The sequence below is a fragment of the Eschrichtius robustus genome, chromosome 13, assembly GCF_028021215.1.
Source record: "Eschrichtius robustus isolate mEscRob2 chromosome 13, mEscRob2.pri, whole genome shotgun sequence".
Classification (NCBI taxonomy): Eukaryota; Metazoa; Chordata; class Mammalia; order Artiodactyla; family Eschrichtiidae; genus Eschrichtius; species Eschrichtius robustus.
In genome coordinates this window covers 40,453,167-40,480,432 of record NC_090836.1, presented here as the reverse complement: position 1 = coordinate 40,480,432, position 27,266 = coordinate 40,453,167, and the positions used below count along the sequence as shown (strand labels likewise).

Sequence of the window (27,266 nt, the reverse complement as noted above, 5' to 3'; positions counted from 1 at the left end):
ACTGCCAGTTAAGAAGCAAGTTCCTAGGAGAAGGAGGAGCTGGGGTCTGGGAGTTCTAGTGGTGAAGGGCAGAGATGGGGCTGGGACAGAGCCCCGTGTGCCTGCACTCTGGTGGGTTGTTAACTCCCAGCTGGAGCCAGGGCTGGTGGGTGTGCAGGTGACCCCTCCTCAGCTCTGGAACACACGCCCTATCTCCCTGTAGGGTGGCTGGGGACACACATCTAGGCCTCTTGGGTGGCCCTCGCTTTTCCCCTCCTGCTCAAGTAGAGAAGACAATTGAAAGGGAAGCGAGCAGTTGCCTTTCCTTAACACTTCACCCACCCTGGAAAGCTGCTTGGGGAAGCTGCTTTGATGGTCCAGATTCCCAGATCATTTCTGAGGGGGCCTGTGTGAGTGAAGCGTTGATCACCTTTACTACTTCACTGCTACAAAGGGGGAAGGGGTTATTGACTCGGGGTGGCACTGGCTCCAGTGCCCTCTGTAACTCCTATGCTCTGCTGTTTTTTTGTGCTTGCTTCACGGAGATCCAGCTTGAATGTAAGACCTTTCCAACTACCTAACTCTTCTTCTGGGGTGGAGGAGGTTGGCGGGCGGTGGCGCTTGGGCTACGGAGGGGCTTCTTACCCTGTGAGGAAGAGAAGAGACTGAACCTCTCAGTTTCTCAGTTTCGGCTGCTTTGTTTCTTGGCGGCTGATTAGATCTTGAATTCTTCATTTTCTCTTTGTACCACCCCTGCTCCATTCTTGTGCATGCTGACTGCCTTTTGAATAACAAAATCTGGACCGTCTCCATTCCTCATGGGACCTCAGCAACTCCAGGACCCCAGTGACCCTAACACCCCAACAGAGGGGTTCAGTGGAGTAACAGGAAGCTGCCTCCTTCCCTGGTTGTGTCCCTTTTTTGTTTGATCCGTTAAAGAGTGTCTAAGCGACAAGAAGTTGTACGTACCCATCTCATGAATCTTACATTTTCCTTCTCTATTTTTTCCATCTGCAGGGCAACCAGGACCAAAGGTGAGGATTTTTGTTGTTTTTTGCTCTTTCATTTGCCTTTATATTTCCTTCTTTAGAAGCAGTGCTATGCTCATTCAGCCTGTGGTCTTTAGACATCAACAGGGATCTGTTTCAGAGGGCATCTCCATGCGAGGGCTCCTGGGCGAGGTTTTGTGCTTGGGGCTTGGTGGGCTTGCTTGGCTCAATCCTGACGGTGTTTCATGTTTCAGGGACAGAAAGGAGAACCTGGAGACATCAAGGATGTAAGTACGCATTATACTCCCACGTTGCATCTACTGCTCTCACTGGGTCATTTCCTTGAGGTTCCCCCTAACTTGCCATCCTGTTGGTCTCTCTATCACAGATTGTAGGACCCAAAGGACCTCCTGGGCCTCAGGTAAGAAAGGGAGAAACCCCTTCCTCCGTGTCTTCCTTGAGTTACTGAACTGCAGGCCCCTGGTCTTGCTGTCATCTCAATATTTTCTTCATTTTCAGGGACCTGCAGGTGAACAAGGACCCAGAGGTGATCGTGGTGACAAAGGTGAAAAAGTGAGTAGAGAAGCAATGCTGTCTGACCCTTGTGGACTCCCAAGGTTCTCTAAGCTCCCCCTCCCCAAATGGCTGACTACCTACCTCCTCAAGGGCAGCCTGTAGACAGATGGTTCTCACATAAACACTGCTTCTCATTGGGGCCTTTTTCTCTTTCTGCCAAGGGTGCTCCTGGACCTCGTGGCAGAGATGGAGAGCCTGGGACCCCTGGAAACCCTGGCCCCCCTGGCCCTCCTGGCCCCCCTGGCCCCCCTGGTCTTGGTGGAGTAAGTATCCTTATGTCCCCTTCCTTCAGGCTGTCCCTCCAGAAGCGTGGCTTCTAAATTGCTAGTCGCACTCACCTGGCTGGCTCCCAGGTCTGCCAGCAGTGTGTACACAGCCTGTCCATGGGCTTCTCCCCCAGGCCTATAATTTAGTGGAATCACATAGTAGGCGTGAGACTGTGGCGCTAAGGGATGACTTTTTTCACTCATTGGGTTTCTGCAAAGCAAGTCTTCAGTTACCTGGCTTCCTGGCGTCTGTACTGTGTGGCTGATTCTTGGGAGTGGGTGTGGGGCTTGGGGGAGAGGATGGCTGGGCACTTGTAGTTCCCTGGAGGAAGAGTGACCACTGTCCTTGGAAGACATTGAATCTTCACCTTTGCCAAGTACATTCCAAGCAATTATTTATTCTCATGAAAGAGCCCCAGTGAGTGAAGGTGTGTGGCTAAAGTCATTTTTGGAATCAAACCAATCAACAAATTATATTATTGCCCAGTTTTTGCAGGTTTGCCATTTTGATGTTTGCTGTGATTTAAATTTTTAAACTTGAATGGCTCATAGATGCCTACTACATTCCCTGCTAAAATATTTCAAGACTGTTCATTTTAGCCTTTTGCTGGGCATTAAAGTCTTGGAAAAGAAAAAAAGAAACTTTAAAAGTGGTATTTTTAGTTATATTTCTCAATTTATGTTAAATAATGTATTTAATATTTTAGAATTTTTTTAAAAAACTTATAAAATGAAATGCAAGTAATGGATACTCTTCCAAATAACACTTCATCTCCCAGGGAAATGACTATGCCACTGTCATCTAATAACCCATTTCCAAAACTATTTTTCAGGAATCATTAGTAATTCAGATCAATGCTAGGTTAGTCTCCAACAATTAGAATTTATCTAAATAGAGTATTTTCTATTCAGATATAGCTTACCTAGCCAAGTAGGAAAAGCACAGGGCCTCTCAAACTTTTTTTTTTTAAATTTCTTTCTTTCTTTCTTTCTTTCTTTCTTTCTTTCTTTCTTTCTTTCTTTCTTTCTTTCTTTCTTTCTTTCTTTCTTGCTGTGTTGGGTCTTCGTTTCTGTGCGAGGGCTTTCTCTAGTTGCGGCAAGTGGGGGCCACTCTTCATCGCGGTGCGCGGGCCTCTCACTGTCGCGGCCTCTCTTGTTGCGGAGCACAGGCTCCAGACGCGCAGGCTCAGTAATTGTGGCTCACGGGCCCAGTTGCTCCGCGGCATGTGGGATCTTCCCAGACCAGGGCTCGAACCCGTGTCCCCTGCATTGGCAGGCAGATTCTCAACCACTGCACCACCAGGGAAGCCCCCTCTCAAGCTTTTAATGTTGTTGGGTTTATTTGCAGAACTTTGCTGCTCAGATGGCTGGAGGATTTGATGAGAAGGCTGGTGGCGCCCAGTTGGGAGTAATGCAGGGACCAATGGTAAGAAAAAAACACCAGTTCTTTGCAGCCAAAATGGCAGGAGGTGGCCCTTAGCAGGGCCAGGGATTCTGACAACCTCACTTTACAGGTAATTGCTTAGAGCAACTCTTCCCCAACAGTTACGTAACCTCCCATTTAGCTAGCTCAAAGCATTTGGGTTTTTACGGCGATGGATGCCAGTTTTAATGATGCGCTGGAGTGACTAAGAAGAATGAGGATGGAGAGAGGCATATAGGCTGATCTGTCAGAAGGCCAGTTGCTATTGCTCTTGGAATGAGAACTGAAGAATGCAGACAGCAGCCACTGTTCTCCAGCATCCACAAGACTTCCAGCAGGAAATCTCAGCCCTGCAGCTCCCACTTGGCACATGCTAAATGAAACTCAGACTTTAGTAAACATGGCTGCTGTCCAGGGGAAAGCAAGGCCAGCTTCTCTGTCCAAATGGTACCTATAAATAAAAATAGATTGTTGCGAGGGGAGTGGGAAAGGAGAGGGAGCAGCCACTGCAGGCCCCCTGCTCACAGAGTAACTCCTTGTCCTTTGTCTGGGCTGTTGGCTGGGAGGAGGTGGCACCCTGGAGGCTGTGGGTGAAGCATTTCCAGTAAAGCGCCTCATTTTCTGTTCCAATGCAGGGCCCCATGGGACCTCGGGGACCTCCAGGCCCTGCTGGTGCTCCCGTAAGTACTGGGCCTTTCCTTTGGGAAGGTGGAGACACAGATGCTTTCAAGCTCTCTGATGTCAGTTTGCGGGGGGCCAACCTGGTGTCCTCACTTTACTTTTTAGGGACCTCAAGGATTTCAAGGCAACCCTGGTGAACCTGGGGAACCCGGCGTTGCTGTGAGTACCTCCGTGGGCCCTGCCCTCCTGGGGGGGAGCTTCCAATGATGTACCACTCCGACCCCGATCCCGTCGCCTCCCGGGCTCTGCCCAGCACTTTCCACGGTGGAGGGCTCAAAGGAAACCTAGATGTCCCCTCTTAGCTCTGGGGGAACTGAGAGCCAGATGTGGCAAGAACCACCCAGGACTCTGTCATCTCAGTCCTTTTCTGGGTCACCCCTGGCTCGTGCTGTCCACTGCCTCCCACTATGATCTGCTCTGTGCCTCTGCTCTCTCTCAGCACAAAGTGGGTTCTTCCATCTTTTTTTTTTTTTTTTTTTTTAATTGGAGTGTAGTTGAATTTTTTGGCCAAGCCGCGCGGCATGCCCGCATGCGGGATCTTAGTTCCGCAACCAGGGAACGAAGCCGCAACCCCTGTGTTGGAAGCATGGAGTCTGAACCACTGGACTGCCAGGGAAGTCCCAGGGTTCTTCCATCATCTTTTCCTTATAGAGGAACTAGCTTCCAAAAGCTACAATCCCCAAATTTTGTCCACTGATTAGGTGTCTTCCCCCTCCAACCATCTCTTAAACTCTCTTATTTCGTTCGTAGGGTCCCATGGGTCCCCGCGGTCCTTCTGGCCCCCCTGGAAAACCTGGTGATGATGTGAGTACACCTGAGGAGTCAAACAAGTGGCCGCCTCACTTGAAAGGGCCCAGAGAGGGGTTGCTGGGCAGTGATACAGATGCACCCTCGGCTTGACCCAAGGGGGAGGCAACCTGAGGGGCAGAGCTGGTCTGTTGGAGACTCGGACTCCGCCTACTGTCCACATTTCCACTGGCAACTTAGCTTGCAATTGCCTTGGGGACTGCTTTGGACCCACTGGGAAGGGAAATAATTAAAACATCATTAACTCCTGGAAGGGAAATTGAGAAGTGAGAGAAGGGAGAGGGAAAACACAAGGGGAAAGATGTAGAGAAGGAAACACAAAGAAACACTCAACAGCCCAACATTATCTTAATTGTAAATGAGTTAGGAAAAGCTCAGCCTGAGTCAGGATGTCTGCAAGGGATGCAAACGAAGGGAAGAGACAAGAGTTGGCACTCGTGAATCCCATTAGGCAGTGAAAGTCTCTGAGGTTAGGGGGCCCTAGGCCAGTCAGCAGCGCCTATGAGAGGAGACAGGGAGCCCACCAGGGGAGGGTTGAGGCCGTGGGGTTGGGGACGGAGGAGCTTGCCCAGGGCACAGGCAGCTGTGTGAGAGAAGACATGGTGACCCAGGGAAGGCATTCGGGGAAGTCTGGGACCTGAAGGAGGCGGGTGGAGATGAAGAAGCAGGTGGGCAAAGGCACGGCGGGCTGGGAGGAGAGACGGTGCTCTGGAGTATGCCAGCTGTGCTAACGTGTCTTCTGAGGAAGCTGAGGTTCATCTCTCTCCCTTCAGGGTGAAGCTGGAAAGGCTGGAAAACCTGGTGAGAGAGGCCTTCCTGGCCCTCAGGTAAAGCCCCACCTTCCCCAGCCTCCAACATCATTCCCAGAGTCTCCCTCCTTGCAGCCAAGGCAGTGGCCTCCCGCCCAGCTCATCCAGGTCCGTTAGCTCACTCCTAAAATTCCAGCAGTCTCCACGTACATCACACCTTCATGCTGATGACCATGTCTCTGATCCGAGCATGGGCCCTGGGAGGCTGGCAGTTGTTCATACCCACTTTGCATAAGATGGGGTGAGGCACAGTGAAAGGGATTCTGGGATTGACTGAAAGATGGTCCCCGTGCTGGGCTTCCACTACTCCCTGGCTCTGAGGGCTCTGTAGCAGCCCAGGACAGTCTTGACCCGGTTCTGCTCGGTGCCCTGAGAATCTCTTCTTTGGATTGCAGGGTGCTCGCGGCTTCCCAGGAACCCCAGGCCTTCCTGGTGTCAAAGGTCACAGAGTAAGTATCATGGGTGAAGGCGTTGGAAGGAAGGGATTGACCAAGGGAGAAAAAAGCTTTTGAGGACATGAATCTTCCCATTTGGCTTCCCCAGAAGTGCGACTGAATGTCTTCTCTTGTCCCGTAGGGTTACCCAGGTCTAGATGGTGCTAAGGGAGAAGCTGGTGCTCCAGGTGTGAAGGTAAGGACCAAGAAGCACACGAGGATGGGGGACGGACAATGAGGAGATGCTACTGAGCTCAGTGGAGTTAGGACGTCTGAACAGCTTGGGTCACGACAACCAGTCCTACATCCTAATGTACGAACGGCAGTTCTGGAGAGCTCTGGGAATTGTCCCTCACAGAACTAAAGTTTGGGGGTGTCAGTGCTAGTTGAGATGACCAGAGCTTTCGGCTTCTTCCATGGGAGTTGTCTGGGGTCCCAGCCACTGACCCTCTGCCTCTGTTTTTCCAGGGTGAGAGTGGTTCCCCAGGAGAGAACGGTTCTCCAGGCCCAATGGTGAGTATGAGCGTTCCCCCCGGGAGGGCCTCTCCAGACGCTCTTCAGATACCTTCTAAAGCCTGGCGGGTGGCTTCACAGTAAATGCCATGGCTCCCTTTATGCAAAGTAGATACTCAGTTTTGTAGATTGATCTGATTATGAGCAAAAGGCAAAATGTATCAAGTAGATGATTTGGTCAAGGTTTCACCAACATTTCCTTGAAATAGCCCTGTTAGCACACTTGAGGTGTGCTTCAATTTTTACAAATTTCATTTATTTTCAACATTTTGGGGAGCTCATCTATTGCAAGAAGCAAGATGTGCCTCGAACAGGGCTCCCAGTAGGTAACAACAGGCGCACCTGTGTGCTCTGCCATGGCAGAAGAACCTTTGGTGTGATAGGAGCGTCCTGAATCAGGAAGGTGAGGTCAGGGGCATCCACACCTTTGCCTCCTGGGCACTGCACGCTCCCTCCACTCAGGTGTCCAGGAAGGGCCTGCAGGTTAAGTGATGGTGCAGAGTGTCCTTGAGTCAGCTCACGCTTGTGCTGTCCTGGTGTGTGTTCCAGGGTCCCCGTGGCCTGCCTGGTGAGAGAGGACGGTCCGGCCCTGCTGGCGCCGCGGTGAGTAATTGACAAGACCAAGAGCCACCATTTGTCCAGCATTTTCAAGTTTACAAGGCACTTGCATGTAGGGTTATTCTGCCTGACCCTCAAAACAACCCTGCGAGGTGTAGCGAGTACCATCCTCCCGTGAGGATTCACTCTAGTGTGCCCGTCACGAATTCCCCGGCTGGGTCTGCAGTCGGAGGACGGGGAGTGGGCCACGGGAGGGCTGGTTGGTAAGGGCAGGAGTATCCTTAACCAGCCTCGATTATTCAGGTAATCCCCTCAACAGCCCCACCTGCTCCCTGTCAATCCCGTTCGAATTTATGGACAGACTTTAACTGGCTAGAGTACTGTGCTCCTTTTTGTTCTTTCTGGTTGCTCAGATGCTGCCCTAGAAAAGTACTAACAGTCCAGGGTCAGCTCACATACTTGACATTGGTGCACTGCTGGTGACACTATGATAACACCAGTGGCCACCACTTCACGGGCACTCCCTCTGTTTAATACCTGAGATGCTTAGTCTCATCCAATCTTCCCTCATATCCTGTGAGGTAGATTCTGTTGTCCTCCGCATTTTAGTGTAGAAGAAACCGAGGCACCGAACGGTTAAATAGCTTAAGACAAACTATGCTTTGCAGCCTCAGACTCTGGTGGCCTCTTGTTAAGGGGGGAAGTTAAGAGCACGGGGATTTGCCACGGTGGAGGGTGCAGGTGTTTAGCTCTGATCCCTTAGCAATCGAGAGCCCTTGTGGGCGCCTGGTCAGGCGAGTGATGCGATGAAAGCTGTGTTTAAGAAAGATTATGCTCTCTTGTTGATTTCACACCCAGCCACCCAAGCTCTGAGGCCCCTCCTCACGGGTCCTTGCAGGACTGGCCAAAGTAAATCAGCTTCACTCGGTTTTACTGCTTTCCAGATAATGTATCTGTTTTGGCAGAAATTTCCCTCAAAAGCAGGTCAGTGAAATACCAAGCAGCCTCGACCCCCATTTGTCAGCCAGAGCTGTTGAAGTGGCTTGTCCCCGGGTCGCTTTGTGTGAGGGGATTAGAGAGCGCTGGACCTGCCGAGAAACACTGCGATTTCGGCAGGTTGTCAAGACCTGGCCTGTGGGGCCCATGGTGGCCACACTCCGTGAGGGGCACAGATGAGCTGCATCCCTGTTTTCCCTCCTTCCCGGGCACAGTAGACCCTGCTTCTCGCTCCTCCTCGCTGACTCCTGTCCCCGTGGTAGTCAGGCTGGCAGGGTGTGCACAGGATTAGGCATAGAAGATTGACAGCGTCACGTAGTTCCAAGCGCAGGCCGGGGTTCAAGGCCTCGTCAGGGACTGGGCTGGGTTGGCCTCTGCCTGCTGTGGTCACGTGCCCCCCCACCTTGGGCCAGACGGTGCCCACTCCCCAGCCTTGCTGCAGGAGGAACCCTGGATGCCCGCTCAGCTCTAGCCTCGCGGGAAGCACTGCAGCTCCCCCTCACTCACGGCCAGCCCAGGCCTCTCCTCTGGCTGACCCCTGGAGGGTGGGTGCTTCTCGAAGCGGCCAGGCTAGCCCAGAAGGGGCTCTGGCCAGTGCTGAGGCTTTATGTTCCCTGTGACATTTTCTTCTGTTAAGTCTTCTCTTGCTTCCCTGTTTAATGCCAACGGGGAGAGTCTCAGGAGAAATGGACCACAGCCAGGAGGAAGATTTGAGTCTTCTTTAAAACAGGAGCTCCCCGTAAAGCATCCTTCTTCAGCTTCCGAGGAGAGGCAGAGGCAGGCAGACGGGGCTCAGCCGAGGTCCTCCAAGGACCAGGTGCCAGGCCCAGCTCCACCTAGCCTAACGGTCCCCTGGGCCTTGAGGGGCCTTGAGAGAGGCACTAGGGGTGCTCACCACAAACCCAGGAGAAAACCCTCAAAGGGCAAGGCCTGTAGAGGAAACGCCGGCAGCCTTGCCTTTCTGTGAAGGAAGTCTTGGGGCAGATGTGGTCCCCGGGCTGTGCCCGGTGCCCTGTCCCCATCACAGAGCTTCTTCCTGGGCTGCTGGCAGATGTCCTGCAGCTTCTCTGTTTTCCATAGAAGCAGGTGGTTTTATGGGTTGGAGGATGGTGGGGCGCAGATCCTGGAGTTAACCAAGCCTCAACCAGGGAGGTTACCCGAGTCCCGAGAGGGCTTCCTGCTGTGACAGGCAGGAAGCACTGAGTCAGGGTCGATGCTTGGCTGTTTCGTTCTCCTTTGGCCCAGTTCACCGAATCTTTAAATGATGACTCGGCCTTGGAGTTAGGAATACTTGGGGTCTAAACGGAAGTTTAAGAAATGATGAAATAGCTGGAAAATTACCCAGGCTTTGTTAAGCTGAGAACAAGCCCACTGCCCTCCCGGTTCTCCCAGCCGCCTTGGAGGACCTGCCAGCCTCCTGCTCAGCCCTGGGGTACCATGAGGGTGGGCTGAGGCAGAGAGGGACTGGACGTGTGCGCGCCTCTGACGGTGGCTGCTTCCTTCTCGCTCGCAGGGTGCTCGGGGCAACGATGGCCAACCCGGCCCCGCAGGGCCTCCGGTAAGTTCGCTTCAGCCCCGGCAGGTCTACCTGCGTCCCAGTCAGCCGCCCAGTGAAGTTGCAGTGTTTACTCAGTACCCAGGCCATGCTCTGGCTTCTACTGGAAAGGAGGAGAAATAATTTTTCATTGCTGCAAGAGCATGTTGAACAAGCTTTGAAGCAGCGGGTCATTTTTCTCAGCCACGCTTTCGGTAGTTTTCTTGAGGAGGGATAGAGAGGGAGGTGAAAGAATCACCTGCTTCTCACCATGTATTCAGTCAGAAACCTGCTTTGCCTTGTGAAGCCAGGCTTGGGGACACTGGCAGTGGGGACAGTTTTCACCCAGGGACTTTCGGCCACAATGGATGTAGGGCAATATCGGTACAAAGGTGGGACGGCATGTGAGGTGTTGCGGGGGTGGTTCTCACTCTGGAGGCTGGAGAGAGTCTGCCCAGAATCAGCATTCACCTCTCCATCCACTTGCTTCCTCCAGGGTCCCGTGGGTCCTGCTGGCGGCCCTGGCTTCCCCGGTGCTCCTGGTGCCAAGGTGCGTGTCCTGCCCGTTGTGTCAGGAACCCCGCTTTCCCCGTAGCCCTTGCTGACTGCCCCCTGGATGACCCCCCCTTCCCCGCCCCCTTCCCTTCGGAGGCGTGTCCCCCAGCCCCACCCCACCTCCGCTCTCCACGGAAACGAGGAAAAAGCCAGGCACTTGGCAGGGTCACCAGCTGGAAGGGAAAGTAAGATGGAATGATAAAAAGCTGGAGATACAGTTACAGCTTCAGAGTGGGGCAAGGCAGAAAAAGGTGGGGAGACACCTGAGACCTGGGAGGGAGCAGAAGACCAGGAACCAAAGGGAAGAAGGCAAAGCTCAGCCGACTTAGACCCGGAAGAGAGTTGGAGGGAAGTGGGCTCAGAGATGGTTCCACGCTTCCCGCTCGCTGCTGCTTCATCTGGGGGCCTTGGCTCTCCCAAGCCGTGTTAATAGAGTTCTTCCAAGGATTAACAGAGGCCAGTGGGAGGCCAGCCAGTTCAGGGAAAGGCCCCTGTGGCCCAGGAGGGATTCCAATGCGCATGTGTCCCTGGGAATTCTCTCCTGGTGCCCGCCAGGGGATGAATAAGGAGCCTCCATGGGGTCACTGGCATCAGGTTGCTTTTTCCCTCCTGGGGGTTTCCATGGCAACCAGACAGTGTCTGAGGCCCCAGGAGCCGGGTGAAGGAGACCCATTGTGAAGAGGGACAGCGGAAGGTGAGGGGGCCTGACCTTTAGAAAATAATAATTACAGAAGTAAAGCAAGAATGTTCTGAGAAGAAACCTGAGGAGGCTCTGCCCTCCCTCCAGGTCATCCGTCCTCCCCAGGGACTCCGCTGTCCAGAGAGCCTAGATCGCAGCCAGTTGTAACTTTCAGGAAAAAATGAAAGTAAAAGCAGAGGCCATTTTGGGAAAAGTGGTGTTGGGGTGCTGGACCCAGCTTGCTTCTGCCCTGGCTTTCTGGCTCCCTTCAAACAGGCTTGGCTCAGAGCCTGGGTCACACATCAGCCAGATACAAGCCAAGTGGTGCCCCGAGCTGAGCTGTTTGAGAGCCTGAATAAAAGAGAAAATAGGTAGGGAAGGGGGGGTAGAGGTGCCTGCCCATCTCGGCCATCTGTCCATCATCCCCGTGACACTGGGCCGGCAGGGTCCCCCAGCTTGGGCTTTCCTGAACGGTGCTGACGGGACAAGCACGATGCCCAGGCTGTAGCATGAAACTGTGTGCTTGCTCCTGGTGGTCACCGTACGGGGGGCAGATGGAGAGCACAGTGGGTGGGGTAGGAAGTCATCAGGGCAGCGAGCTCAGCCAGGCAGCCCACGTGGGAACCCAGGTGCTCAGGAGCAGGACTCAGCTCTTTGGTGCGTGTGTACAGCTTGCCCTGAACTGTTGCTGGCCCACGAGGTCTCTGTCCCCCTGACTTGCCCTCACTCCATCCCTCCCTATCTCTTCCCAGGGTGAAGCTGGCCCCACCGGTGCTCGAGGTCCTGAAGGTGCCCAGGGTCCTCGCGGTGAAGCTGGTACTCCTGGGTCCCCCGGGCCGGCTGGTGCTTCTGTAAGTGTAGCTTCTCTTTTGCCTGAAGGGTCTGGGGTCTGAGGCCTTGGCACACTTGACTCTGTGCTTAGCTATGAGGGAAGTGGCGTCTCAATCATGAAACCTTCATTCTGGCTGAATGCCTGCCACCAGCCCCGCCCCCACCCATCTCTAGAGACATGTCTCCCTCCATCGCCCATCCTCCCCCTGAAATGTCCAGCAGGGCCATGCCTGGAATGGACAGCTGCTGCTGCAACCCCTGGACCTGGGGCCTGGAGGGCTAGGAGATGGCTGGGGTTTATTCTTCGCTGCTTATTTTATAACGACAGTCTCCTTTTTCAGGGTAACCCTGGATCTGATGGAATTCCTGGAGCTAAAGGATCTGCTGTGAGTGCTGCCCTTGGACTTGGCTCCTCCCGGTGGGGTCAGTCCCTCCTTGCCCCCTCTCCTGATGCCTCTCTCTCTGCTCATGCTGATAGGGTGCCCCTGGCATTGCTGGTGCTCCCGGCTTCCCTGGGCCCCGTGGTCCACCCGGCCCTCAAGGTGCAACTGGTCCTCTGGGCCCGAAAGGTCAAACGGTAAGATCCAGGATGAACCCCAAGCACCCCAGAGTCAAACCCGCCATCCCTCCTTCCTGCGCTCACACCATGTCCTTTGGTGGGGCGCCTTTAAGGGTTTCGGGAGGTAGGGACAGGGCCGTGGAGAGGACCGAGTGTGAGAACCTGCCTTTCTCCTTTGTTAAGGGTGAGCCTGGTATTGCTGGCTTCAAAGGCGAACAAGGCCCCAAGGGAGAACCGGTGAGTAGCTGGCCACCACCCCTGGCCCACTGCCCACCTCTGCAGGAGCCCTGTCCCCTAATCCGGGTCGTCTCAGGCCGTGTCGGAGACGAGATATGACAAGGCTGAGAAGCTGTTGCAGCTTCAGCTCCCATCGCTGGCCTGACCAGCTTGACCAGTTGGAACTGTATAACTCTCTCTTTTCCCCCTGGGGCACTTCTGCTCTCCCCCAGCTGATCCTTTGTGGCCTCACTTCCCCAGGTCCCCCAGCCCTGAAACGATAGTCACAGCCACTTCCTCCACACACCAGGCCGGTGCTCGCCCCAGGGCCTGGCGAAGACTCACCCTGTTTCTCTTTTGTGCTGGTTCTCAGGGCCCTGCTGGTCCCCAAGGAGCCCCCGGTCCTGCTGGTGAAGAAGGCAAAAGAGGGTCCCGTGGAGAGCCTGGAGGTGCTGGGCCCGCTGGGCCCCCTGGAGAAAGAGTAAGTGGCCCAGGAGTCCCCACGCTCATTGGGGTGTGACCTGGAGATGCAAGTCGGGTCCCTGTGGCTCTGGGTCTTTGCCGAGTCTGTGGCCTCCTAGACGTCCTACTTCTCTTTTCTCCACCCACCACCATGGGGATAGGGAACCTTCTCCTTATTTGTGTCTCTCCCCCCCACCCCGGGAGGGCATGAAATAGCTGGAGCTCCTTCCCAGAAAGGTGGGGACAGGCCCAAGAAGTTAATCTCTCAGAATCTTGCAGGCCGTAGCTACTGCGCCACAGAAATTATGGTTGGCGGGTTCGTGGGATGGACCCCCTGGGGTCTGGCAAGGCTCTCTGCAGCCACGGTTGGGTCAGGGGCCACTCTAACTCACAGCCTCTCCTCTCCACTTCTTCCTAGGGTCCTCCTGGCAACCGTGGGTTCCCAGGTCAGGATGGTCTGGCAGGTCCCAAGGTGAGTCGGGGCACAGGGGCTGGGGTCCCACATCACTGGTCAAATGGCTTTTTGCTGACCCCCTGCCTCCTCCTGTGTAGGGAGCCCCTGGAGAGCGAGGGCCCAGTGGCCTTGCTGGTCCCAAGGGAGCCAATGGTGACCCTGGCCGTCCTGGAGAACCCGGCCTCCCTGGCGCCCGGGTAAGTAGCAGAGCTGCTTTTGTCCTCGGCTTCCGACTTTGAGCAGACTCTTCATGCCCTGCCCCACCTGGTCCCTCCACCCCTGTGCTGCCAGGTTTGGGAGGTCCTGGGGCTGCCCTGACACCCATCCTCTTCTCTCTCCTAAACAAAGGGTCTCACTGGTCGCCCTGGTGATGCTGGTCCTCAAGGCAAAGTTGGTCCTTCTGTAAGTCCATCATCTGAGGTCGCTGGGAGGGACTGGGGAAATCCTTGGGGGGGCAGATGGGAAAAGAGACAGGAGTTGGGTAGGGGCAGCCCGTGAATTTTGAGAATTGGGGTGGGGGACAGATGGTAGATACTACGGCCAGGTGTGGCCTGTGCAGTGCCTGTGAGTTCTGAAAATGCCACCGCCTTGTGCATTTGGGCCTTCTGTTGGCGGAAGACAAAGCATGATGTGCACTTTCGGGGACAAAACTTATAAGCGAAGGAGTGCCTTGTCGCTGATGGGACCTGTGTGTGATGTGGGCTGCTGTTTGTGAACTTGGTCAATCCCACGTGCTGTATGTCTGGCCAGTGCCCAGCCCTGAGCCTGCTACGTAGTAGGCACTTAGTAGATACTGGATGGACAAATGTGGTCGAGCGTCCATGTTCTGAGAATGGTGTCCTCTCTTTCAGGGAGCCCCTGGTGAAGATGGTCGCCCTGGACCTCCAGGTCCTCAGGGGACTCGTGGGCAGCCTGGTGTCATGGGTTTCCCTGGCCCCAAAGGTGCCAATGTAAGTAATCACCTGCCCTTCCTTTCCTTCCATATGGTGCCGCTACCTCCCTGCCCCTGGGGAAAGGGCTGGCCCTGAATAGAGTTAACCCAAGGGCCATGATGGGCAGGATCCCTGAGTGCCCTGGGCAGCTTGGACCTCCACGCCCAGCAGGAGTGACTGTGATCGGGGGAAACCCAGGGCTCTTTAGAGCCCTTGGGACATCTCAGCCATGACGTTGATCCATGGGGCAGCGCTATCAGTTCACACCTCTGAGCATAAGAGAGGTGCTGATACTTGGCTTTGGCCTTTGCTGTCCACGAGGCAGTGAGCCCAAGCCCCAATCTCCCAAGCTGGCCATACCCCCGCTCCCACCAAAGCCCTCCACCTTACGGCCCTGCACTCTTTCTTCCAGGGTGAGCCTGGCAAAGCTGGTGAGAAAGGACTGCCTGGTGCTCCTGGCCTGAGAGTAAGTACCCTCCCCACTGCCCACGCCTTAGCGTTTGCTGCACCCCCGCAAGGAGAGAGCATCCCTGTGGCATGCTTCTGGGACCCCTAGGTGGCAGTGTGGATTCCTGTGGCTGAGCCCATTGCTGCTCTGCGAGTCCGCACGGGGAGACTTCTGGTTGCTGACAGCAGCCCAGAGAGATGGAGGAGGCTGAGAAGGACTGAGGGGAAGAAGGGGGCCAGGGAAGGACAGGAGGGGAAAGTGTGGAAATGGAGTTCAGGTGGGGGATCATCTAGAAACTCTGGGCCACATAGTACACCTGCCTGGTCCTGGGGTCTGTAGAACTGAAGAAGAGTGTATCATTACATCACCCCTTTCTCTCCCCTCTAGGGTCTCCCTGGCAAAGATGGTGAGACAGGAGCTGCAGGCCCCCCTGGACCCGCTGTAAGTACCTGCCCAGCCTCTCCAGGTGGCCCGTGGGCAGGAGCTTTGTGGGTAGAGGTGGGGAGTAATGGAGCTGACAGGTGTGGATCTGGGCTGATCCAGGACACCTGACCCAGCCTGAGCTGAGGCAGGGCTTCCCAAGAGGCAGTCTGGACCCCATCGGGGTTGTCAGGGGTGCGGGTCGCTGGTGGGAGGGCAGTGAGGCACGCACACCTTGCTTGGGCAGTGAGGCAAGGTGTCGCCTGCCCTCCTGCGGGCCGGCCCCAGGCCCCTCTAGGCCTAGCTGAGGCTCCCAGAGTCTCTGGAGGCTGGCTCAGCTCGTCTTTGTCTTCCTCCGCAGGGACCTGCCGGGGAACGAGGCGAACAGGGTGCTCCTGGGCCATCTGGGTTCCAGGTAGGTGGCTGGATCAGTCCTGTTCAGGTTCCGTCCACACGCAGGGCTCTGGGGCAGCAGCAGCGCCCCCTCGAGGGGGACCCGGGGACGAGTCTTCCCTGAACCCCCTCCCCTACACCTGCTCTCGCACTGTGCTGGCCTCCCTGCAGGGCGCCGCAGCAAACGCACTCCTTTCCTAACTAAGTCACTTTGGCTTCTAGGGACTTCCTGGCCCGCCCGGTCCCCCAGGTGAAGGTGGAAAACCAGGTGACCAGGTGAGTTTGGGGCTCTTTGAACCTGTAGCCTCTTTAGGTGGGAAGATCTATCCTCATGCCCAGGAGGCAAGGGCAGGAGGGGGCACGAGGAGCCCCATGAGGCCAGGGAGTGTCCAGGACCTGCTGCCCAGCTCTCCACAGAGGACAGTCTGAGCTCAGCCCCCAGCGGGAGGGCGGCTCGGCCAAGGATCTGGGACAGAAAAGCCTCTGCTCTCGCACACATCCTTCTTTGTTCTTCAGGGCGTTCCTGGCGAAGCTGGAGCTCCCGGCCTCGTGGGTCCCAGGGTGAGTGTCCCGTCCGCTGTTTCCGCGCGGCCTCCTTGGGCCTGCTCTCTCCCATGTGGTTCTGCCCGCCCGTCCCAGCCCAGCCGTCCTGGGTCTCCTCTCTCTTTGGGCCTCCACCCCACCTCTCTTGCCTGACTGCTCCTTGGTGTCTCTGCCACAGGGTGAACGAGGTTTCCCAGGGGAACGTGGCTCTCCCGGGTCCCAGGGCCTCCAGGGGCCCCGCGGCCTCCCTGGCACTCCCGGCACTGATGGTCCCAAAGTGAGTGAGGCGGGTCCTGCTGGCGGGGGTCCTCTGGGCTGGAAGGGGAGGGGGCTCAGGGGGGATGAAGATGGAAGGAGGGAGGGATGGAGGATGAGACAGAAAGGGGTCTGGGCAGAGGAAGAAGGGAAGGAAAGGGGGCTTGGGGTCTGGGGGCCCCAGGGAAAGTGCTGCCCTCCACAGATTCCTCTCCCACCGCAGGGCGCAGCTGGCCCAGCTGGCCCCACTGGGGCTCAGGGCCCTCCAGGTCTGCAGGGGATGCCTGGTGAGAGAGGAGCAGCTGGCATCGCTGGCCCCAAGGGAGACAGGGTGAGTACCAGGCTGAGCGCGCTTCCGCCACAGCTGGGCTTCCCCACGGCATCTGGGGGTGAGGGTCCCCGTTACCCTCTTGAGGAACTTGGAGACCCCTCCCAGGCTCTCTGTTTGACCTTGAGTGACATCCTGCCCTGACACTTCCCTCCGTCTCACTTCTGTTACTCCTCGTCACCCACCCTGAGACTGAAGCAAATCCCTCTTGGCCAGGCTCTGAGCTCTGCCTGGAGCCCCATTCAGGGGGGCACTGAGCTGGCAAAGGGGATCTTGGAATGCCTCCCTGAGGAGGCCCGTTTTTCTCTATCCCACAGGGTGATGTTGGTGAGAAAGGCCCCGAGGGAGCCCCCGGGAAGGACGGTGGACGAGTAAGTGGATGCTGGTTGCAGGCTCCCTGGGGTTGGGATGGGGATGGATGCAGGGGACCTCATGCACTCAGGGTACAGAGGGGCGGCGTGTGAGCGTGGTCCCTGCTCCTATCTCAGTCTTGTGGGCTGGGCAACTACAGGGACTTCCCTGACAAAAGTGGGGGCCCCAGGGTGAGAGGGAGCTCTGGGGGCCACGGGAGGGTACACCAAGGTCCGCTGGGTGTGGCGTCTCCAGGCTCCCTGTTGGGCTCCGCGTCCCTGGCTGCCTCTCCCTGCCCCTCACTCCGCCTTCTCCCCGCCAGGGTCTGACTGGCCCCATTGGCCCCCCTGGCCCGGCCGGTGCCAACGGTGAGAAGGTGAGTCGTGGATCCCTTTCCTCGCTCTGCCTTGCCTCCCCCATCAAATCTCCTTCTCATCTCCTGCCAAAGACTGCTCTCTCTTCCCCTCGACACCTGTCGGTCTCCTGCCCTGCAGCGGCTGCAAGGAGTGGAGGGTGGGGGCTCTTCTTAGAGGCAAAGTCATGGCTGTGTGCACCACCGAGGGAAGCAGTTGGATGGGGGTATGGGTGTCTTCAGCAAAGGCCCCGAGTAGGTGCAGGTATGGCCAAAGCAACAAGGGGAGAACATGCCGCGGGTCGGAGGGGAGACCAGAGCCCCCGTCCCCTGTCAGGGCTCTCTGGATGCACTTTGCTCTGGAAGGGCCCCCCTCTCACCCCACATCCCTCATCCTTGGCTTTTGTCCCCCGCCCACCCGCCCCCGGCCCACTTTAGGGAGAAGTTGGACCTCCTGGCCCTGCAGGAACTGTTGGTGCTCGCGGCGCCCCGGTGAGTATCTGCCCCTGAGCCCGGCCCTGCAGGCCCCCGGGCACGGCTCCCACCCTGCCCTCTGGGCCTGGGGGTGGGAGGAGAGATGAGAAAGGAAGGGAGAAGGCACGTCCCCCCATGATGTGATCAGGGTGGAGGGCCTTCGGGTCCCCAGATCCTCTGACCGCGAGAGGCTTTCTGACCTGGGTCCCTTTATTTAGGACGGAGCCTCCCGACCCCCTTCCCTCTGGGGGTTACTGTGCAGTAGGCTAGGCTGGGCCAGAGCGGGCTCTGGGCTCACAGGAGGGCACAGAGCAGGCCGCAGCTGAGGCTCACCCCTCCCGGCCCTCTTCTCTCACAGGGTGAACGTGGAGAGACTGGACCCCCCGGACCCGCTGGATTTGCCGGTCCTCCTGTGAGTATCTCTGTCCGCCCTCCCTCCCTCCCATGCCCTCCACTCTGGCCATCTCGCGTCATTCCCCAAGGACACCTTCCCGCCTGCAGGGGGTGGGGAGGGAGGGACAGGATTTAAAGAAGAGGGAAATGGCTCCTCTCCGTCCACATCTCCACACCGATGTAACCGTCCTACCTGAGACTTGGTGTCCAGGCCCAGGGTGGACGCACACACTCACACAGTCTCTGGCCCCTTTGGAGGAACCTCGAATGTTTGCCCGCACTCACTGGCTTCCTCCTCCTTCCCGGGACAGGGTGCTGACGGCCAGCCCGGTGCCAAAGGCGAGCAAGGAGAGGCTGGCCAGAAAGGTGACGCTGGTGCCCCGGGTCCTCAGGGCCCCTCTGGAGCTCCCGGGCCTCAGGTGGGTAACGCTGAGCTCCCCCCCGGCGACCGATCCCACAGGGTAGGCGGTGCTGGGTGCCGGGAGAGGGGCCTGGGCAGGCAGAGGTGGCTAGGAGGCCTGGGGATGGCCGCCTGTGTTTAGGGCCCTCCACCCAGCAGACTCCGGAGCCGCTGCTGCAGCCACAGGAGGGGGAGGCTGCAGGGAGGAGGAATTTGTGCTCAGGGGTAAAGGTTCAAGGAGCTAAGCTGGCTTTCAGTGCCGTGGGTGTGGGTGTGTGGCTGGGGGCCGGACACAGGGTACCAGCCGCTGGGTCTCCCTGAGCACAGACGGCCTGGGGCAAAGCGGCCAGTCTCCTGGGAGACCTTGGACTGGCTCTGAGGACACCTGATGGGCCTGCCCTCCCCGAGGTCTCCTAGAACACGAGTCTCCTATGGGTCAGGGTGGCAGGCCCACCTGTGACAGCCTCTCCAGGCTGGGATTTTAGTGCTGACAAAGCTGCGTCTTTGAGAACCTAGCTCTCAGGAGTCCACAGTCGGGGCTCAGAAGGAACTCACGCCCAGAAGCCCACAGCCCTGCCCCGGGGCGACCGGGCCTCACCGTCTCCCTCCTTCCTCCTCAGGGTCCTACTGGTGTGACTGGTCCTAAAGGAGCCCGAGGTGCTCAAGGCCCCCCGGTGAGCGAGGCCCCCATTCCCACTGTCACTGGGCCGGGTGGAGGGCACTGTAGGGGCAGTGGCTTCTCTCGCACCCACCCCCGGCCTCAGGAAGGAGGCCTGGCCCCAGGGACCCCACCCCGCCTCCTTCCCTCTCAGCCCGAGCCCCTCCCACACAGAGCCCACCCCACAGCCGGGTGGGAGAGAGGGCGCCCCCCCCAGCGCTGACCGCCCCAGCCGCATCCTCCCCCTGCAGGGGCTGGAGGCTGAGAAGCTGCAGCTGCATGAGGCAGCGGCCAGACCTGGGGGCCCTTTCTCCCTCTCTAGCTCTCCCCTTGCTGCCGTGCGCCCCTCGCCCCTTTCCACACCAGCCTATGAGATCCCCGCCCCCAAATCTGATTCTTGGGCCTCCTGAGGGTCTGAGGTACTCAGGGTCCTCTTCTCGTCACATAGGGGGCCACCGGATTCCCCGGAGCTGCAGGCCGCGTCGGACCCCCAGGTTCCAATGTAAGTGCTGCCCCCGGCTGTTTCCTCCCTAACTCCAGGCATGGGAGGCACAGGCAGGGGTCGAAGAGTCTGGCCCAGTCCCCCACACGTCTGTGTGCCCACCCCCACTCCTGGGAACAGTAGTTAACTGACCACAGGGACCTGTTCTCCTTGTAGACAGCTGGGAGCAGGGCGGTGTGCCCTCTTGCTGGCCACGGGCTTCTGGCTCCGTGGACAGGGCAGGGCTGGTACAGTTGCTTTCATCGTGGACACACACTTCTTGAGCACACTGTGCTTTGTAAGAATGTCTGCATCTTGCTCTTGAGGAGTTTGCAGGAGTGGGAGGAGAGGTGATGAGAAGTCCCCCAGCTCACCAACACCACCAAGTGCAGAGGGAGCGGGCGCAGAGGCTTAGGGGCCAGGAGCAAGGCTGGAGCTGTTCCTTGAGGACTGGTGGTGGGACTTAGGCCACAGGGAAGGAGGCAGGAGGGAGTCCAGGTAGATCAGAGAAAGGAAAGTGTGCAGAGGCTGGAGAAGCCAGGCTGGCTTGAAGCCAGAGCTCACGGGGGAGAGAAGATGGAAGATGTAGCCCGGGGTGGGGGTCAAGCTGCCCTTAGGGTGGAGGAAGCCCCCAGAGGGTCACCGTGGCTTTGGCAGCCTGGAAGGATGGTGAAGGGTAAGTTCTCACTTCCCGCATTTGCTCCTTCTAGGGCAACCCTGGACCCCCCGGCCCCCCTGGTCCTTCTGGAAAAGATGGTCCCAAAGGTGCTCGAGGAGACAGCGGCCCCCCTGGCCGAGCTGGTGACCCTGGCCTCCAAGGTCCTTCCGGACCCCCTGGCGAGAAGGGAGAGCCTGGAGATGACGGTCCTTCTGTAAGTCCCACCCCAGGCTGGGGAGCCCAGGGCCAAGGTCCCTGGAGCAGGAGTGTGAAGGGCACATGGGCTCACAGAGCCCAGAGTGGGGGGAGCAGGACTGTGGGGCTGCCGGGGAGGGGTGGGCGCCGCAGAGAGAAGTGCCCTGACCCCTGCAGTGGGCAGCCAGCTGCCTCACGGATGGGCGGGGGGCGGCTCCGTGTCACTTCTCAAGTTCTCACCTCCCTCCTCTCCTCCCTCAGGGTCCCGACGGTCCTCCAGGTCCCCAGGGTCTGGCTGGTCAGAGGGGCATCGTTGGTCTGCCTGGGCAGCGTGGTGAGCGAGGATTCCCCGGCCTGCCCGGCCCATCGGTGAGTGGGGATGCCCCTTCCTCCGCGCGGGCCGGGCCCAGCCTGGCTCGGGCGGAGGCTCTTCACCTGGTGCTCTCGGCGGCCTGGCCGCCCCGAGGCTGCCACCCGCTGCGTACCGTCTGAACTGAGCCCCGGTCAGCGCCCTCCCCAGGAGGGCGCAGAGGGGCCTCGGAGCGCGCACTCATCCTCCTCGTTGCTGTCCCCCAGGGTGAGCCTGGCAAGCAGGGAGCTCCTGGAGCATCTGGAGACCGAGGGCCCCCTGGCCCCGTGGGCCCTCCCGGCCTGACTGGTCCTGCGGGCGAACCTGGACGCGAGGTGTGCGGTGGGATCCACTGTGGGGTAGCCCGTTCTAGGGAGAGGGCAGCCCTGGAGAAGGGGGTGACAGACGGGCCGAGCCCAAGCGCCCAGATGTGATGGGAAGGTGGCGATGGGAGAGAGAGGGCACGGAGACTGAGAGCTGGGCTCCTGAGGGAGGACGGGAAGCGGAGGCGGGGATGGCGGGCAGCTCTGATGGCGTCCGTTTCCCTTTGCGCAGGGAAGCCCTGGTGCTGACGGCCCCCCTGGCAGAGACGGTGCAGCTGGAGTCAAGGTGAGTATCGGGGTCTCACTCAAGGTGAGTGCGGTGGGGCGGGGAGGACGTTCCATTGGCCTGGCAGGGTTGGGGTCAGAATCACGGCTCTCCTTGCCTCTTCTGGAACGTTCCTCTCTGAGCCTGAGACCTCTCTCCTGACAGGGCGATCGTGGTGAGACCGGTCCCGTGGGTGGCCCCGGAGCCCCAGGGCCCCCTGGCTCTCCTGGCCCCGCCGGCCCAATCGGCAAGCAGGGAGACCGAGGAGAAGCTGTGAGTATCTTCGAGTCAGTAAAAGCCACGGTGGAGGAGGGTGGCTGCGTGGGTAGGGAGCTTTCCACCACCCGCCCTCCCCCACGCCAGGCCCTGGACGCGTCCCTGGGGTGGGCTGTGGGGCAGTAGCCTCCGTGCCCAGCCCGGGGCAGACGCAGAAGAGGGCCGTCCCTGTCCTGACTGTGCTCTGACGCTGCCCCCACTCTCCCCACAGGGTGCACAAGGCCCCATGGGACCCTCAGGACCAGCCGGAGCCCGGGGATTGCCAGTGAGTATCTGAGCGTCCGGTGCTGGGTCCCCGACAGGCAGGTTCAGGGGGCAGCAGGGACCTGGGGCTCCTTGGCTCGGGTGAGGCTGGCAGAGGCTGGCCTGAGCTGAGCAAACCTGTGTCTCTGTGTCTTGTTCCCAGGGTCCTCAAGGCCCCCGAGGTGACAAAGGAGAAACGGGAGAGGCTGGCGAGAGGGGACTGAAGGGACACCGTGGCTTCACTGGTCTGCAGGGTCTGCCCGGCCCCCCCGTGAGTGCCGCTGGCTGCGCTTGGCTCCCCAAGGCGTCCCACTTCACAGAGCCCACCTGAGTTTCCCAAGCTGCTACGGCGACTTGGGATCATCCTGAGAAATGTCCAGGACCTCCGCAGGGTTGGAGGGAGGAGCACATGGAAGGGGCACAGGGGCGGGACATGTATGTGCTCCCCCAACTCCCAGTATATACACATATTCAAGAAGGCCTCCTGACATGGAAGATGGGGCCCTGTCTGTGCTGACCTCTGACCTTTGCCTCTTCCCGCTGCACAGGGTCCTGCTGGAGACCAAGGTACTTCTGGTCCTGCCGGTCCTTCTGGCCCCAGAGTAAGTGAGACGGAGAGAACCCTTCCTCCGGGGTGGGACCAGGGTGCTGGTCAGGTGTTTGGTGAGGAGGGAAATGTGGCTGCTTCTGGGGGAGCCTCGGGCTCAGGGGCCTCACTCAGCAGCAGAAGTGGGCATGGCTCGGTGAGACTGTGGTCAGAGAAGTACCCGAGATCATAGGATGAACACGAGAGCAGCTCTCGGCTGTCAGACGTTGGTCTGCATCCTATCCCTGGGAATAGGATTTTACAAAGAGGACTGTGGGGAGTAGGAGAGCCGTGGAGCCATCCTGCTGGTTCTTGGCCACACGGAGACCAGCATGGGGTTCTGTGACTGAGAAACGGGAAAACTTGGGAAGAGAGCAGCTATTAGTGCTACCAGGACGGCCACCTCACCAGCCCCGGCTTCTCCCGGACCTTCCCTGTGTCGATGGCTCTCTTCTCACTGCCTTTCTCTCTACCGGCCTGCAGGGTCCTCCTGGCCCCGTCGGTCCCTCTGGCAAAGATGGCGCTAATGGAATCCCCGGCCCCATTGGACCTCCTGGACCCCGTGGACGTTCAGGCGAAACTGGCCCTGCTGTGAGTGTCCTTCCTGCTGTCTGGGGTGTTCCCAGCACCGGGAGGCTTGAGCTCTCTGATGCTAAGGGCTTCTTTTGGGGCATCAGCCTGCAGCTAATATGACAGCATCCTTTATCCTGGGAGCTCCATGGAAGTTCAAAGAGTCCATGAGACAGAGAAGAGAGGGGCTAATGAAAAAACAGGGAGCATTCTATGGTTTTCTTGGTCTTGGCCTGCTGCACACACACACACACATACACACACACATGCACACACCCAACCTCACAGGACTGGGAAGAAGACATCCTAGTACATTCTAGCAGGTGGGGATGGACACAGGAGGGGCATCTCCCTGTAATTCCTGACTGATTTCTCTGTTTCCTGCTGCAGGGTCCTCCTGGAAATCCTGGACCCCCTGGCCCTCCAGGTCCCCCTGGCCCTGGCATTGACATGTCCGCCTTTGCTGGCCTAGGCCAGAGAGAGAAGGGCCCCGACCCCCTGCAGTACATGCGGGCCGACGAGGCAGCCGGCAACCTGAGACAGCACGACGCTGAGGTGGATGCCACACTCAAGTCCCTCAACAACCAGATCGAGAGCATCCGCAGCCCTGAGGGATCCCGCAAGAACCCTGCTCGCACCTGCCGGGACCTGAAACTCTGCCACCCTGAGTGGAAGAGCGGTGAGCCTGGAGGGCAGGATCCCCGCCCCGGAGAATAGGAAGTCAGCCCGCTGGGCATGGCCCCCTTCCGAAGGAGGGAGCAGGCATCTCTTAGTGCCGGGGAGAGTCTGGCCTGGAAGGTTCTGGCACTGGTGGCTCCCCCATTTCACAGCAGAGAAACTGCAGCCCTGGTCCCATCCTGCCATGACTACATGGTGGAAGTGACTTCAGGGTAGAGTTCCATCCACCAGGCAGGCCCTGCTCCTGTCCCTTTGCCTGCACCCCTGTTTAGCCCTGGACATTCCCATCCGGGTCTCCTCGCCCGGATCCCTCCCTCTCCCCTCCCTTTGGCCGCATGTGGCCCTCATACCCTGCTCCTCTCCCCCTGGTGTCCCCATAGGCCTTTCTGTCACCCCAGGCAGGCCTGGCCCTCTCGGGAGCGTGTGTCTATGGCTGTCTGAGCCCCGATGGGGTGTTGCCTCTCCGCTGCAGGAGATTACTGGATCGACCCGAACCAGGGCTGCACCCTGGACGCCATGAAGGTTTTCTGCAACATGGACACTGGCGAGACCTGTGTCTACCCCAGCCCGGCCAGCGTCCCCAAGAAGAACTGGTGGAGCAGCAAGAGCAAGGACAAGAAACACATCTGGTTCGGAGAAACCATCAACGGTGGCTTCCACGTGAGTCCCCGCTTGCTCTAGGCCAGGGACGGCGCCTCAGCAGCCTTCTCTGCTTTCTCCCTGGCAGTTTTTAGCGCCTTGCTCACATAGCGCCTTGCTCACAGAGTTGAGGGGAAGGAAAGAGGAGGGGTAGGATTTTTTCCCATTTCGAGGTGGAGGGAGAGTCCTTGGAGGCTTGCTCCACTCCCTGGAAGCAAAAATGTCTTCCCAGTGATCTGCCCCCCCCAGCCCCCTTCAGCTCCTCCGAACCCTGGTCGGAGGCCCCCGCCCCCGGGCCTCACGCCACTGCTCTCTGCCCTCCCAGTTCAGCTATGGAGATGACAACCTGGCTCCCAACACCGCCAACGTCCAGATGACCTTCCTGCGCCTGCTGTCCACCGAGGGCTCCCAGAACGTCACCTACCACTGCAAGAACAGCATCGCCTACCTGGACGAAGCCGCGGGCAACCTCAAGAAGGCCCTGCTCCTCCAGGGCTCCAACGACGTGGAGATCCGGGCTGAGGGCAACAGCAGGTTCACGTATACTGTTCTGAAGGATGGCTGCACGGTGAGTCAGGCCGGCTGGGCCGCCAGAGAGATGAGCTTCCCGGGGCCCCGGGCTGGAGCAGGCAGAGGGCTGGTCCACAGCAGGCATCGTAGTCCTAAAGGGGCACGAGCGTGAGGGGCTACGTGGGGATGACACACAGAGCGACAGGTGTGGCAGTGGAGCGTGTTGTTCCGTCTCCTCCCCTCCCTTGGCTCAGCGGGTCCAGTGGCTTGGAGGAACACTTGTGCAACGTGTGTGGGCCTCTGCCCTTGCAGGCCGGGTCACTGTGGAGAGTGGGGAGGAGAAGGGCAGGGGGAGGAGGCCCTACTGCTGAGGACTGGAGTCGAGGTGGAGGTCAATCCAAAAGAGGTCTAGGCCCCCCGCGTGTGTTCTGTGCTTTGTGTTCAGTTTTGGGGTCCAGGGCAGCTGGCACCGGCTTGTAAGGCAGCCACCGACTCTCCTCTCTTTCTCCCCTAGAAACACACCGGTAAGTGGGGCAAGACTATGATCGAGTACCGGTCGCAGAAGACCTCACGCCTCCCCATCATTGACATTGCACCCATGGACGTAGGAGGGCCCGAGCAGGAATTCGGTGTGGACATAGGGCCTGTCTGCTTCTTGTAAAAACCCGAACCCAGAAACAACACAATCCATTGCAAACCCAAAGGACCCAAGTACTTTCCAATCCCAGTCACTCTAGGACTCTGCACTGAATGGCTGACCTGACCTGATGTCCATTCATCCCACCCTCTCACAGTTTGGACTTTTCTCCCTTCTCTAAGAGACCTGAACTGGGCAGACTGCAAAATAAAATCTCGGTGTTCTATTTATTTATTGTCTTCCTGTAAGACCTTTGGGTCAAGGCAGAGGCAGGAAACTAACTGGTGTGAGTCAAACGCCCCCTGAGTGACTGCCCCCCAGCCCAGGCAAGAGAACCCCCCCTTCAGGTGCTGGGCGCAGGGACTGTGTGTGTCCTACACAATGGTGCTATTCTGTGTCAAACACCTCTGTATTTTTTAAAATGTCAATTGATATTAAAAACAAAAAAATTATTGGAAAGTACATACTGGCTTGTGCTTTGTTCTTTATTTTCCATTAGTCCTGGAGTCTGTGGGCAGGACAGAATCCTCTTTCGTAAACTTTGGCACCAAGTGGAACCCAGGGGTGAACTAGGAACAGAGACCAAGGTTTGGGAAGGGAGGCACACGAGAGGGGGTGGCCTTGTTCCTGAGCATAAGCCCAGACACACATCCAGGCGGATTAGTGCAAGAGAAAAGACGTGCTCTGAACTCCGACGGGGAGGTGGGGGCCTGCATCGTGCCACTCGGGAGAGACCAGAGACGCCCCGAGGGAGGAGGGGGTGCACAGTGCAGGGGGGAGGGGAGGGGAGGGAATCCACAGAGGCCCACGATAAGTGCACACAGTCAGACAATCTATTTATCTGTATCTATCTTTCCCTCAGACTTCAGTTCAAGGAGAAGCGTTAGTGCTGAACACTCGCCCCACCCCTTATTCCTTTTTCCTGGGCCCCGTTCCTCACTTCCTGGGCTGGCACCTAAAGCTTCCATGGATGTCTTCTCAACACACAGAGTGTTCCTTTCTTGCCTTCCAAAGACTTGTGTATGTGGGGCAAAAATGAGGAAGTGGTCACCTTTTCCACTAGAGGGCGCTAGTTCCCGACAAACTAAAAGAGTGAAATGCAAACATAATTAAGAACACACAATTAGAAGAGCTATCTCATAATTTAAAATAAACAACCCTTCCATATACCAAGAGAGCTAGTGGGGGCAAGGGGGGAGAGGTATGCGGATGCTTATGGAAACCTCCTCAGACCACATACGGAGCTGAATAGTGGAGTTCGGTTCCAACCTGTCAGCCACACTCAAAGCCTATCCTGCTCCCTAGCTCACTTCACTGCCCATGGTGGGGTCAGAGCTACTTATTCTAAAGCAGCTCAATAGATCGTGAGCATCGGCTCGGTCCCTGGTAAGAGGAGTCCCATTTGCATCAGGATATAAAGCTGATCCCTCGTAGCCCACCCATTTCCCGGGTACCCAGTAAAACCTAGAAATAATAGCAACTGCTGCATAGGTAACTGATGAATGAACCAGAAGGGAAGAGAAGCAGCGGGACAGAAAGCCCTGCATCTGTGGTCAGATCAAAACGCACCACCCTGGGTGACAGTGCT

At 57.9% G+C, this 27,266-nt stretch overlaps 1 protein-coding gene across 1 annotated transcript in view; it reads left to right on the top strand.

Moving 5' to 3' along the window:
• COL2A1 (collagen type II alpha 1 chain) overlaps nt 1–26,060 on the top strand; it is a 30,998-nt gene extending 4,938 nt beyond the window's left edge. The window contains exons 3-54 of the mRNA XM_068559722.1: nt 997–1,013; nt 1,223–1,255; nt 1,357–1,389; nt 1,488–1,541; nt 1,706–1,807; nt 3,159–3,236; nt 3,869–3,913; nt 4,020–4,073; nt 4,665–4,718; nt 5,495–5,548; nt 5,926–5,979; nt 6,107–6,160; nt 6,433–6,477; nt 7,027–7,080; nt 9,545–9,589; nt 10,062–10,115; nt 11,552–11,650; nt 11,972–12,016; nt 12,109–12,207; nt 12,373–12,426; nt 12,779–12,886; nt 13,286–13,339; nt 13,420–13,518; nt 13,670–13,723; nt 14,173–14,271; nt 14,666–14,719; nt 15,089–15,142; nt 15,483–15,536; nt 15,737–15,790; nt 16,031–16,075; nt 16,236–16,334; nt 16,536–16,643; nt 16,958–17,011; nt 17,314–17,367; nt 17,782–17,835; nt 18,176–18,229; nt 18,522–18,629; nt 19,231–19,284; nt 19,717–19,770; nt 20,460–20,621; nt 20,864–20,971; nt 21,179–21,286; nt 21,507–21,560; nt 21,705–21,812; nt 22,027–22,080; nt 22,222–22,329; nt 22,607–22,660; nt 23,128–23,235; nt 23,605–23,893; nt 24,365–24,552; nt 24,857–25,099; nt 25,556–26,060. Of these exons, the coding sequence (XP_068415823.1) occupies nt 997–1,013; nt 1,223–1,255; nt 1,357–1,389; nt 1,488–1,541; nt 1,706–1,807; nt 3,159–3,236; nt 3,869–3,913; nt 4,020–4,073; nt 4,665–4,718; nt 5,495–5,548; nt 5,926–5,979; nt 6,107–6,160; nt 6,433–6,477; nt 7,027–7,080; nt 9,545–9,589; nt 10,062–10,115; nt 11,552–11,650; nt 11,972–12,016; nt 12,109–12,207; nt 12,373–12,426; nt 12,779–12,886; nt 13,286–13,339; nt 13,420–13,518; nt 13,670–13,723; nt 14,173–14,271; nt 14,666–14,719; nt 15,089–15,142; nt 15,483–15,536; nt 15,737–15,790; nt 16,031–16,075; nt 16,236–16,334; nt 16,536–16,643; nt 16,958–17,011; nt 17,314–17,367; nt 17,782–17,835; nt 18,176–18,229; nt 18,522–18,629; nt 19,231–19,284; nt 19,717–19,770; nt 20,460–20,621; nt 20,864–20,971; nt 21,179–21,286; nt 21,507–21,560; nt 21,705–21,812; nt 22,027–22,080; nt 22,222–22,329; nt 22,607–22,660; nt 23,128–23,235; nt 23,605–23,893; nt 24,365–24,552; nt 24,857–25,099; nt 25,556–25,702 (4,172 nt within the window). The 3' untranslated portion in view covers nt 25,703–26,060. The remainder of the gene's footprint in view (nt 1–996; nt 1,014–1,222; nt 1,256–1,356; nt 1,390–1,487; nt 1,542–1,705; nt 1,808–3,158; nt 3,237–3,868; nt 3,914–4,019; nt 4,074–4,664; nt 4,719–5,494; nt 5,549–5,925; nt 5,980–6,106; nt 6,161–6,432; nt 6,478–7,026; nt 7,081–9,544; nt 9,590–10,061; nt 10,116–11,551; nt 11,651–11,971; nt 12,017–12,108; nt 12,208–12,372; nt 12,427–12,778; nt 12,887–13,285; nt 13,340–13,419; nt 13,519–13,669; nt 13,724–14,172; nt 14,272–14,665; nt 14,720–15,088; nt 15,143–15,482; nt 15,537–15,736; nt 15,791–16,030; nt 16,076–16,235; nt 16,335–16,535; nt 16,644–16,957; nt 17,012–17,313; nt 17,368–17,781; nt 17,836–18,175; nt 18,230–18,521; nt 18,630–19,230; nt 19,285–19,716; nt 19,771–20,459; nt 20,622–20,863; nt 20,972–21,178; nt 21,287–21,506; nt 21,561–21,704; nt 21,813–22,026; nt 22,081–22,221; nt 22,330–22,606; nt 22,661–23,127; nt 23,236–23,604; nt 23,894–24,364; nt 24,553–24,856; nt 25,100–25,555) is intronic.
• Nucleotides 26,061–27,266: the final 1,206 nt, after the last annotated feature.